Here is a 13301-nt window from a genome sequence, read left to right as displayed (position 1 = left end):
TACATATGTATGATATTAGATTATTGCTATTGACAGGAAAAATGGAACTTCTACCTACAGAAGATATAAATCTAACAAGAATCCCATAGATATTACAAACATTTTTTTAATTGAGATGCCAGGATGTTTACTTTTTTCTTCATTGTCTTGTCTCTCTTCCTCTCTCTCTCTCTCTCTCTCTCTCTCTCTCTCTCTCTCTCTCTCTCTCTCTCTCTGTTGAGGTTCTAGTCACAAGCAACATCCGCGGGTGCTTATGGACAAATGTGGGGAAAGTTGCCAACAGACTTACAACTTTGGTGTTATGGCACTCCCAACTTTGAAGAGTATGATTTCTTATCACAGCTAAAATCTGCTTCATAAAAAGAGAAATACAATTAAAAAAAATCACTAACCTGTCTCTTCTACTTCTTATATTGAGCACTTTTCCACAATTATTCTCATTACAACTGTCCTAAAATTCCTTACCTGCATTCATGTCTCACTAAGAAAAGATGAAAAAGTTTTATTTCATAGTCATTAAACTAAAAAGAATTTTTTGAATTCATAAGAAAGTTGCACTGCCATCATGTGGTTAAAAGTGTGTTTACAGAAACTAAGCTTCAGTATTTCTTACTAACAAACCAAATCTATAACCCAGGGTGGATCAATTTAATTTTTTTTGTATTTGAAATTAGATTGTATTTAAGTACAATATATTACTCATACTTCTCTCCAATTTCTTGTGTTAAGTGACACTGCATTAAAACAGAAACAACATTCTCAATATCTGATTCAGATACAAAAATAAACCAGCTATGTACTTGGTATGCCTGCTCTTGATGACAGAAGTTTACAATTTACTATTACCATAATACACACTCTAGCCATAATAATCCTGGAGAAACAACCAGATTACAGAATCCAGCAGTTTCTATACGTAATGTTTAACATCTTAAAAACAACAAATATGATATTTATCCAAATTTATCAACAATCTTTGCTTGATCCACGACTCTAAACCCCAAATAAAGACGACCATAAAAATAAACAGTATAGCAAATAGAAATAGTCTCCTCCATCTCTCTCTATTACTACATCTAACCTATTTTTCCATATATAATTGAAAATCATAGTTAAAAGAACATCTTTAATTCTAAACTGTGGTCCTCTGTACTTTTCAATTATAGAATCTTCTAGATTTCCTCAAGGAATCTGAAGGAATCTGTTCCAAATGTAATGGAGTCTAATAAGAAGTTAAGCAGCTCTAGAGCTAAGTCTACCTAGTTTCCTAAGCATTCATCTAAGTTATAGGAAGACAGCGCCATCTATAGGTTTGCATAAGTAGAGAAGGCTTAGTTTAGGTTTCTGCTGGGGATGCCACTGTGATACACTATCCCTAACAGGAAGCTCTGAAATAACCCTGCCACCTTCAAGTCTCTAGAGATAATATTAACTTATTACAAAGTGCCTTAATATTTCTCTATAACAATTTACCAAAATAGCAATAACAGCATCAACAAAAAAGAAGCAACACTCATCGCTTTTCTGTAATTGTTTTCACTCTTAGTGGTCTATAAATATTGGTAACTAATAAAGAAATATTAGCATGCTGATAGGCATTTTCCTCCCCCTGATGTATTCACCTTATAGAACTATTTGTGGGCATAATTTCACAGTATATGTCACCTAACTCTGTTAAAACACAGAAAAAGACACATCTTCACATTACGGAACTGCAGTTTTTATATGTACTAGGCTAAATCCACTCGTGTGTCTAACCCAAACTGCCTACTCATTAAGAAGACAAAGTTGAAGATACATCCACTTCAAAGCTTAAAATGCCTTCCTTTGCTATAGCTAAGCTCCACCATGTTCCATGGCAATGTTTTGGCTTCAGTGAGTCACTCGTGGCTGTTGCTGGGTTAGTTATGGGTTCCACTCACATATGGTAACTAAGGCTGGGATGTTCTTAACCAAGCATATGTAAGAGATGCCTGTTAAAAGTTGAAATACGTGCAGTGCGAGAAGAATCTCACACTTGAGCTAGGCCTGATACCTAAAGATTCTGTGAAGACGAGGAATGGTCAGCTACATCACCCCCAGGCTCTGATCAATACTCAACTTCCCAAAGCAGCTCTGGATTCTTAACCCAGTGAACAAAGGCAATGGTAAACATGGGGCTGCCTACAGTATTTCCCAATCTGCCCCAGAAAATGTAGAGTCGTTGCTGAGAATGCAAGTTTTGAAAATAATAAAAACAGTGAGGCGGGGGAGAACATAGAGTTTAGGTTTCATTCTTTGTCACTAATCTTCAATAAGCAACTTAATTTCTGAGATTTACTTTCCTTGTCTTTAAGAAATCACAAATTAATATAGGTGATTTAAGCAAAGTAAACTACTTTGAACCCAGTGAACCATAAATATTAGCATTCAAGATTTGTCTTATCAGTTCTTATTGATCTTATCATGCTAATTGATGATGATAACTACAAAACATGTACCCAACCTAAGTAAACATGCAAAAAAATCCATTTATGACTTCTTTGGTTGACAAAAAGTGTGAGTGTGACTGAAATCAAAATAGTAATGAGTGCAACTACACAAAAATGAGAAAAGAGCATCTGAAGGTCTGACAATTTCAAAATATGTTCCAGACTGTCTTTGTGAATCACTAGAGCCCCGCTGAGTACCAATCACGTGTTACCTCTACTGTGTTCATTAGCAATGTGACTCTGAGAAACTACAGTGTGGATGGGAATAGTTGATCAGCCCCTAGACCTAGCTGAGGAGCTCTGAACAGATGTTAGCCTCACGGAAGGAAGAGACAATTTTCTTTAAGGATGTGGCCTTAAAGAAAATATATTATGACAAGTTCCCATGAGTATATTGTCAACACAAATTGGACTCAGTGGGTTATTCTTTTAAAGATTTATTTATTATGTATATACTGTTCTGCCTGTATGTATCCCTGCAGGCCAGAAGAGGGCACTAGATTTCATTCCAAATGGCAGTGAGACACCACATGGGAATTGAACTCAGGACCTCTGGAAGAGCAACCAGTACTCTTAACCTCTGAGTCATCTCTTCATCTTAAAAAGGAGATGGGAGTGGGCAGGAAGTGGAGGGTGGTCTGGGAAGAGTCCTGGGGAGAAAGAAAGGCAAGGTGTTCAAAATACATTGTATGCATGTATAAAATTCTCAAAGAGCTAATATTAGACTTTGAAAAAATAAAAGAAATGTGTCTCTTCAGGGAACAAAAAAGTTACAGATACAGACCTGGGAGTCACTGCAAACAGTTACACATCAGTCAGAGGGCAGACGATGTTTGTCAGGGAGATAATAGGCAAACATACGAATAGTCAGCAAAGGAAGCCGAAAAGGATGTAAAGGCTGCATGTAGTAGCAAAAACCAACTCTCTAGAGACAGCTTCCGCAGCACTGCTGCAAACTCAGGCCAGTCTGGTGCATAGAGAGAAGCCAGGCAGCCCCAGTCTCAAATTGGCTCTGCCAAATGAATGAATGAACAAACAGGAAGAAGGCTGCAAATAAACATCAAGAACAACCTCAAGAAGAAAAAGTAAAAAATAGGTAAAATTCTACCAGTGTGAAATAAACCTGAGAATGAAAAATGGCAGGCACGCTTTTCAGCAAAAATGGATACACCAGTTATAGTAAGTTGAAAATCAAGTGAAAAAGCTTTCAGAGAGGTTGACAATGGGAGAAAAAAGATCACAGATTGAGATATGAGTTTGAGAAACACAATATAAAGGAAGTTATGAGTGTAGCTGCATCCCTAATCAAGACACACCTAGGGGCTGGGGAGTTGGCTCAGTGAGCAAAGTGCTGAGTAAGCATGAAGGCATGAAACAGGATTTTTAATATCCTGATTTATTGTATCACGTTGGTGAAAGGGCAAGGAAAGGCTGAACCAGTGGCCTGTTTCTAAAACATTAGGGAAAGTTGTTTCATGTCAGCTGAATAACGTACCCAAAGCAACAGCAGCAAAACTTTTAAAATATTCACCAGAATAAAATGAGAAATTTTTTTGAAATGTAGTTCTGCAGCTCCTGTTTTGTTCTTTAATTCGCAGTCTTGAAGACAAGATTTTTCTTAAAGAGAGACAAGACTACATTTTAATTAACACATACCCTTTAAAGGTATTTTATAATTAATTCGAGCAATAGAGTTGCTTCCTCCTCTGTGGTTAAAATAAAGGGGATTTTTTTCCCTCCCTAATTATCCAGATAATGGGTTCCAGCCTCCCTTTGATGTACCACAAGGGCTCACCTGTTTCACTACAACCTGCTATTTATTATCAAACAATTACAGTTCCTCAAATCCTGAATTTCCAAAGGTGTCATTTATCCAAATCACATGTGTGCCCCCTTTGCACTCATTCTGAGAAAGAAATTTCCTTGATCAAAAATTTAACCTTGATTACCCCCTGGAGTATTGGCTCCTTTATTCCCAACTACAAATTAGAATCCAGAGGGCTTCTAGTGCATGTGTCATTAATGCATCGCCTTTAACTGTATTTAAACTATTATGACAGGGCAAAAAAGAGAAAATATTTTGGAAATGAAGCATTTAAGGTATGGAAGAGCCAGAATTCTTTAAGATTATAAATTATTAATTTTAACCTATATATTTTATAAAATAAACCTATATATTATAAAATATTTTTATAAAATAATAGGTTTATTTTATAAAATATAACCTATATTTTAACTATATCTTTTAACCATTTTGGTTGAAAGTCTTTGCAGTCTCTTCCTTTTAGAATCAGAAATAATGTTATATGCTCTCAGAATCAATCTCTTAGAAACCTGTCCATGAATCCCAGAAGGGTCTTGTTGGAGGAGGCTGCTTGTTTAGCAGCTCAAAAATATTCACACAGAAACTGTATTAATTAAATCACTATGTGGTCCATTAGTTCTAGCTTCTTATTGGCTAATTCTTACATCTTAATTTATCCCATCTCCATTAATCTGTGTATCTCCAGGAGGCTGTGGCTTACCTGCTAAAGTTCCATCTGGAGTCTGTCTCTGGCGGGAGGGGGGCTTCTCCCTGACTTCACCTCCTTTCTCTCAGCATTCAGTTTAGTTTTCCCTGCCTAGCTCTATTCTACCCTATCATGGGCTCAAGACAGTTTCTTTATTCATTAATGTAATCACAGCATACAGAGGAAAATCCCACATCAGGGTCTGACACTTCACTCTCATTTGCTGAAAGTCATTCATGAGATTACAGTTCTCAAAGTACTCAAGCTATGTTTAACACAAAATTGAAAACTTTCTCCCCCAGAATAATATGATCAAAAAGTTAATTTCAATCAGAGCAATGGCTTCCAGGAAGATGGACAAAGTGGAATACAGAAATTGATGAAGACATGGGTTATATGCCTGCACGTCAGGAAGGACCAGGATGAGGCTGAGGATAAGCAGGAGTGGACACAACTGTTGGAGAATCGGTGTCATAAGAGTACAGTGACCCTGCACAAAGGAATAGGCTCTAGGGTGGCACTGTGGGTAGGACTGGAAAACTTAAAAGGAGTAAGTTTCTGAGAGACTGCAGAAGGGCCCTAGGTTTGCCAACGTGAAAGGGATCCAGTATGTACAAATGTACAAGTAAACCTTTCAAGCCCTAATAATAGAAAGTGTAAGAGTCTGCACTTTCCAATGGATACCCACACCCAGTTCAGGCTGCGCGCTTTCCCGAACTCGGGCCCACGAGAATGGACGATTGTCCTGAGGGTTGAAAAAGAGACACGCACAAAAGAGACCTTTGCTCATTTACCAGAGTAAATGGCAACTTTATTAAACTCAAGTTGGGTATTTATACCAGTGGGCTAGAAGGATCGAAAATGCAAGGCCTCCTCCCATCCAGGAGCAGGACGAGAAGATTAAAGTCTTCCCGGCGCCTGGAGCAGGATCAGCTGGGGAGCCAGGCTATGGGCCTACTGCTAAAACCTTGAATACAAGTGGAATCACCATAACAAAGAGAACCAGGTTCTTGTTAAGTTATCCCCTCAAGCCAGAGCTAGTGCAGAGTCTCCAGGGAGCCGGAGGTCACACGGCCCTGCGAATCGCCAGGAGAGAAGGGAAGAAACCTTGGTAGCTACAAGTCTCCCTTTTTATATATATAAAATATGATGACTAGCAGCTGTCTTAGGCATGTCGGTCGTTGGGTCAAATCTCTAAACCCATCTACGGGAATGTGTTCAGGTCCAAACGCACCCCTTGTCTTAGGCGAGATTGCCCCCCCCCGTGCAATAAACCCGTCATTGCTTCACTAGTCATACATAGAATCCAGCCACATTTATGCTGAAAGATACTCCAAGGCGAAAGCCTACTAGGGCCAGGCCGTGGTGGACCTGAAGCCACTGGCCAGGAGAAGACATTCCAGCGTATGCATGCATAAGCATTCCTGGAAGAGATAGTGCTTGCACAATATCTGAAACGTTGGCTCAGAATAGCGCCCTTGAGTAGGGCTACAGCACCGGCAAATGGGACCCCTGGTATGACTAGCCAAACTAAATTAGAGCCAATTAGCAATTTTGTATTCTGGGGTCCGAGAAAAAGCAGCAAAATCTTAACCTGCGACCAGCAGAGGTTAAAATCCTCACCCAGTTGTAAAGATTGACTACAACGTCCAATTGTGAATTTAGATACTTTGAATAGTATGGTAATTCTGTGTATCTGGTAAGGTTTTAGCCTTGAGCACCCAAAGCTGCTATCAGGGCAGGGGAAGTAGCTGTTTTCCCCTCAGGGGGTCAAGCAGCCTTGGCTGAAAGGGACAGATCAGGCAGAGCGACAGAAAGCTGGGAAAGGGGTAAAATCAGGCACTGGATCATCTCTCAGGAATCTGCCAACTCCACTGCCGCCTCCGCCGCCGTGTCCGTGGGATCTCTTGATCTTGCCTCGTCCTCAGGTTTCTGAACAGAGAAATCCACGGTCCGCACCAGACGTTCAGGGACCCAGATCGGGAGCTCTGCATCCTGTGGAAACACGCAAACCGCTCCTCTGCCCCAAATTAAGACCTGGTCCGGACCACACCAAGTGCCGTTTGCCAGATTTTTCCACTTCACTAAGGGCTTCCTGGGGGAGGTAGGCTGCCAATGATTCTCAGCCGCTGTATGGGAGTCAGCATCCACAGTCAGAAAGTTTAAAATGTATAAAATGAATGATAGATGCTCTCTGGGGGTAGAACTGTAATCCCCCCTTTTAGTTTTGTGCAGATAAGCCTTAAGGAAGATGTCCCGGGAGACCAGAGCAACTTCATCAGAACCCTCAGGAGATTCTGACTTTGGGCGCAAAAGCTTCATGAGAGTTTGGGGTAAATAAGCATCTGAGTGGACTTGGAAGGATCATACAAAACAACAACAACAACAACAACAACAACACAATACCAGAACAACCTCTCAGGCTTTCAGAATGTGTAAAGGGGAAAAAACTAGCGATTAAGAAAATGGAGGCAGAGCTGGGGTGATGACTCAGCAGTTGAAAGAACACACTGTTCGTGCAGAGGGCCCGAGCTCAAGCTCCAGAATCCCCTTCGGGCAAACCCCAGGCCTCTGACCTCAGAGGGTACAGGCATTCATGCATGCATGCATACCCACACACAAAGCACACACATATACATAACTAAAAACAACAATAACATAAATCTTTATTTAGAAGAGGAGGAGGCAGGAGGCAGGCTCTCTGAAGAGAATCAATGGTCCAAGATCCAAGTAAGAGCTGTCCACATGAACGACAGTGAAACCTCCTAGAACCTGCTGATGTGAAAATGGAGTTTGGAAGAAAAAGATTCCAGTATGTGGAATTCCGCCACTGTTGTTGTCGTGCTTTCTGGTAATCACAGGTAGTTTTTTAAGCAAGAGGAAAAGAAAGAAGAGGAGAAAAGGAGGAGGAGAAGAAAGAGAAGGAAGAAAATAGAAAAAGGTAAAGAAGAAGAAGGAAGAGGAGGGAAGAAGAAAGGAAGGAAAGAAAGGAGGGAAAGGAAGGAGGGAGGGAGGGAAGGAAGGAAAAAGAAGAGAGAAAACTAAAGCACTGTATCAGGATGCTCAGATGTTGAGTGTGGGTTACTTCCTCCTTTTTCCAAAGCCCCTTTTCAGTCCAAAGTTGGCCCAGCTACATGTGGAGGCCCTGAATGGATTGGAATTAAAGTAACTAGATTTTATTTTGAATAACAGTACAACTTGTTCCCTCTAGATAAGTATAATATTATTTAGTGAACATATTAAAGAACTGTATTTGTAAATAAAGAGTATTTAAGAAATACACAATACCAGGAGCTACAGAGAGTAAGAGAGAGTACACATGATTGCTCTAACTCCTGAAAATGTCTTGCAATGAGAATAACATTCTCTCAGTCCCGCCTCTATCCCTAATTAAAAATGGTTGCATGACTGTATAACCAAAGGCATATTACCTATTCTCTGTGTCCTTCCTCTAGGAATAGGGATTATGATGTTGTCTGTCTTGTGGAGCTGTGAAATGATTAAACATATTAATTCCTAGCACACTTTTAATCCCAGAACGCGGAAGGCAGAGGTAGGCGGATCTCAGTGAGTTTGAGGCCAGCCTGGTCTACAGAGGAGTTCCAGGACAGGCACCAAAGCTACACAAAGAAACCCAGTCTCAAAAAAAAGATATTAATTTCTGTGACATTAATAACTAACTGGGATTGAACACTCAATGGGCATTAGCCTAGAAGTGACTAGCATGTAACACTCAATATGCATGTGCTGGCTAATGTATGTTGACTTGACATAGGTTAGAGTCATTTGAGAGGAGGGAGCCTCAGTTGAGAAAATGCCTTTATAAGATTGGACTGTAGGCAAGCCCGTAGAGCTTCTTAATTAGTGATCGATGGAAGAGTGAGTGGTGCCGATGTGGGAAGTCCTTCTGCGTATGTGTTGCTTTTATTGGCTAATAAAGAAGCTACTTTCGCCCACTGGCTTAATAGAATATAGCCAGGCTGAAAGAGATATATGTAAAGAGAGTAGGCGGAGTCAAGGAGAGGCCATGTAGCCCTGAAAGAGAGTAATGCTGGATGGAACTTTACACAGTAAGCCACAGCAAAGTGGCAATACATAGATAAATAGAAATGGGTTAACCAAAAATATATGAGCTAGCTAACAATATGCTTCAGCGATTGGCCAAGCAGTGCTTTAAATAATATAGTTTCTGTGTGATTATTTTGGGTCTAAGCTGCTGGGAAAAAGCAAGCAATCTCCCACAACATGGTGCCATCTGTGGGCTGATGATCCTTGGTTCTATACGAAAACAGACTGAGCAAGCCATGGGGATCAAGCCAGTAAGCAGCATTCCTCTGTGGTCTCAGCATCAACTCCTGCATTCAGATTCCTGCACTGTTTCAGTTCCTGTCCTGACTTTCTTCAGCAACAGACTCCATGGATATGGCTAAAGGCTAAATAATACCTCTTTAAATTGCTTTTGCTCGTGGTGTTTTATCACAGTAAAAGACTAAGACAAAGCACTGACCTAGAACTGACCGGCATTTTGCATCCAATAGGCATTGGCCTAGAACTGACTGGCATTTAATGCTCAATAGGCACTAGCTAGTTTAATATTTGCATTAAATATGCTAATGAGAATGTTAAAGGAGGAAGAACTTAAGGGAGGAAAACACTTGCAGAATATTTATGGGAAAAAAATCTCAAGCTAGACTTTGGTAAATGTTTAATATTTTAGCAGAGAAAATGACAGAAACACATGCCAGGCATTGGAAATAAAGGTACAGGAAGCTTATTTAGCAGAAACCAAAAGAAATGCCTATAAGAAAGACAGAAAATATGCCTGAACGCTAAGGTGAGGGCCCATTATAAGAGCTACAGAGTTCATTCCCTTGCCACCTCTGTGCCCACTCTGATCCACAGTGAAAGCCAAAAGCATTTCACTTGCCTCTGTCTGCCACACAGCTCGAGCCTTCCCTCTCTCTGGCGTACTTTTGCTCAAAGATCTAACACAGTGCGTTTAAAGCCACCAACCTGAAGCCTACCTACAATGTCGACTCTTTTGTATTCACAAAAGAGAGAAGCCGGAAGACCAGCTTCTTAAACAAATATCCAGGTGCCACTGTATCTCTTGTTTGTTTATTGTTTGCTTTTTTAGATAGAGTTTCACTATATAAACCACACTGGCCTATAACTCAACAGAGAGTGGCCTGCCTCTGCTTCCCAAGCTTTGGGATTAAAGGTGAAGCCACCATATCCAGCTGACATCGTATTTCTTGCTATTCCTCCCTAGGCAGCACTTTGAGTAACAAGGATGACTTAGCTTCCTCTTTCCCCATTCTGCAGTGTTGTTCTCATCATTGAATTCTAGGACTCTCTCTCTCTCTCTCTCTCTCTCTCTCTCTCTCTCTCTCACACACACACACACACACACACACACACACACCCCTGAACATTATGCTATTATTTAAAGCTAAGAACATAGATTTAAAGAATAGTTCGGATGAAAGCAACTTACTTGTGGGGAAGGCACAAAGTGACTGAGAGAGATGTGAAGGTCGAGCATGCCTCCAGGGCACCCAATGGAGGAGGAAGTCGCTAACTGGGAGGTTGGGAAAGTGAGTCAGAGTCCTCTGGTAGAGAGGCTGTGTTTGTGGTCCCTGGAGGCCTTCTAAGGAAGGTTAGACTTGGAGAGCTAGAAAGAAGATCCTAGGAAGGAGGAGGAAGGCTGTATAGTGGGTGCCACGAAAGAGAATTCTGTGGAACACATCTTAGGAGTTCCCTTTATGAGGACATCTGGCAGACTCTGGCAGCCCAAATTTTCTGGGGTTTAGATAGAAAAGTCTTTGACAGGTCAAGGAGAAAGACTATATGTATAGGACAGAAAGCCTGAGAGCACAGACTATTCCATACAAATTAGGACATGGGCTGAAAAGATGAAGTTAAGAAGACATGCTGTTCTTGCACAGGACCAGAGTTCAGGTCAAAGCTCCCATGTAGGGCAGCTCACAGTTACCTGTAACTCAAGACCCAGAAAATCAAAGCCCTCTTCTGACTTCTGCAGGCACACACACATTTGTGCATACATGCACACATGCATACACTAAAGATTAATTTTTAAAACAATCCAGTGCCTATTGACTTGCTTGAACACAACCTTTATCACATAAAGCAAAGTTACTACTGGTAGCAATATCCAGACATCTACAATTTCTAGCTGTAACTATAAGCCCTAAACTAGGCTTTAGATGCATGCTAAGAAACTGCTAACCATCAATACCTTTAGTCGTTTAAATGCAAATATCACGAGCCATCACATAATAAAAGAGAGGTATAATGTAAAATACAAGTACTTCCCCTTTCATGGTGTGTCTAGTCTTTCTTTTTTTCCTCTTAAGTTCCCCAAGCCACATGTACCAACACCATCCAATAGTGATAGGTTATTTAGCTATTTGGTAGAGGCGGGTTCCTATCAACATTGAATAATTTTGAATCTATTCCTATTTTGAACTAAAAATAATCACCCACCCCCTCTCCAGAAAGGTCATTGAAGAGCATGAATACTTGGAAGAGTATTGTATCAACCTATTAATTCTCATTTACATTAATAAGGATATATGGTGGCATCGATACATCTGTGCCAAATGCTCATCCAAGAAGATTCAGCATAAACAGGAATAGGGTCTAATCAACTTTTCAACATTGAGTTTAACTGTGCCTAATACATACTGTGAATATAAAAACCAACAGCAATGCTTGTAAGTCACTGGGCATAGCTTAGGATGCCAGCCAGCTTCATTTTCCCTGCGGTCTATCTGAGTGTTCTTTGCTCAGGATCACAGAGTTAGAATCACATATATATATATATATATATATATATATATATATATATATATATATAATTTCATATATATATATGAAACAAATGTCTCATTTTCATAATTACAGCATCTTAAGAAAGTATGCCGACTCTAAGTGACATATCAGGGTATCCCTGAGATGATGCAGTCAGTTCGTGAAGTGTAACTAGTCATAATTTGAAGCAGTCCATTTTTTTAAAAAAGTTCAAACTTACTTAAAAATAAATGATACCAGTCAAAGTATGTATTGGACATCTTCAGGTCAATTTTAGTATTTACCAATATTATTACAATAAAATTTAAAAAATAGCTACATTTATAAAATTGTTATGTCTAATTGTGGTAATTAAATTATATATTTAAAATGCATCATGGTATATGAGAGCAAACTTTCAACCAACTTATTTTAAAATATCTTCAAAATGTGTGCACATAACTTAATAGTGAGCAACTTCCTCCAGTTGCATTTGACAGTATTTATTCCCAAGACAGGTTTGAACAGATCTTTTTTTGTAAAGCCTCTCCCTACCTCATAGTTCTCCAGAAATTAAAGTGAGTCCATGACATCAAAGGTATTTAAATATGTTAGCATGTACGTTTAATTTTAGTATACCTATGTATAGCATGCACACAGCCCCAAGAAGCACAGTACACAGTAGGAATCTCAGTGAAGAGAGTCAAGGTTTATGTTTAAAAATCCTCTCTAGCTTGGAGCTTGGAAGAAAATTGCTGAGAAACTTAAGACCGAATTGGATCCTTTTCAAGTAAAACAACTGACAAAAGGAAGAAAAAAAGGAGGAGAGTGGAAAGTTTCCTCAAAGTCCCAGTAAGTTACAGGGACTGGAGACGCCCTTCACGTTGTGGGAACAGAGAAAAGCAGGAACCTGCCAGCGGCGCGGCTAGCGGGGGCTGCACAAGAAAAGAGGACTGGGCCGCTCGCCTCCTCTGCTCTCCGCCACCTGAGTGGAAGCCTTAGGGGCCGCGCAGGAAACTCCGTTGGACGGCCAGCCTTAGGGACGTTGTGGGGTGCGGCGGGGGAGCGGCCAGCGCGGGGAGCCGGCCGCCTTACCTGCAGAGCCTCCGGCCACGACCTGCCGGGAAGTCTCGCGCAGTAAGCTGACGTTGGAGGCCGACATCTTCGCGGCTGGGGGACCGGGTGGCAGAGACGCCGGAGCGAGCTCCTCAGAAGGCCGCTGCCAATGGAGACCGGGCCCGGTCGGTCCTCGCTCGGGCTGCGCGGCCAAGGTCCAGCTGAAGACGGCGGCGGTTCGGGCACAGGCTCGCCTCGAGGTCGCCGGAGGGCGGAGGGGGGTCCGAACCTGCTCCCCGCTGCCCGGGCTGCCCTTTCAGGGGCGCTGGAGGTGGGGGGGAGCACTGATAGGGGAGTGGGGTAGGAGTCCAGGCTTGAGCTCCTAGATAGGGACTCAGGAACTTGCCTATCAAGACCTCCAGCAGAGTTCGTTTAGCTGGCCGGCCGCCTG

General features: G+C 41.2%; 1 protein-coding gene across 1 annotated transcript in view; it reads right to left on the bottom strand.

Moving 5' to 3' along the window:
- Slc25a21 (solute carrier family 25 member 21) overlaps positions 1-13301 on the bottom strand; it is a 490942-nt gene extending 477641 nt beyond the window's left edge. Inside the window, exon 1 of the mRNA XM_048415663.3 lies at positions 12890-13301. Within this exon, the coding sequence (XP_048271620.1) occupies positions 12890-12956 (67 nt within the window). The 5' untranslated portion in view covers positions 12957-13301. The remainder of the gene's footprint in view (positions 1-12889) is intronic.

Source organism: Myodes glareolus, chromosome 11 (assembly GCF_982192425.1).
Source record: "Myodes glareolus chromosome 11, mMyoGla1.1, whole genome shotgun sequence".
Taxonomy (NCBI): Eukaryota; Metazoa; Chordata; class Mammalia; order Rodentia; family Cricetidae; genus Myodes; species Myodes glareolus.
This window is presented reverse-complemented; position numbering and strand designations above follow the sequence as displayed.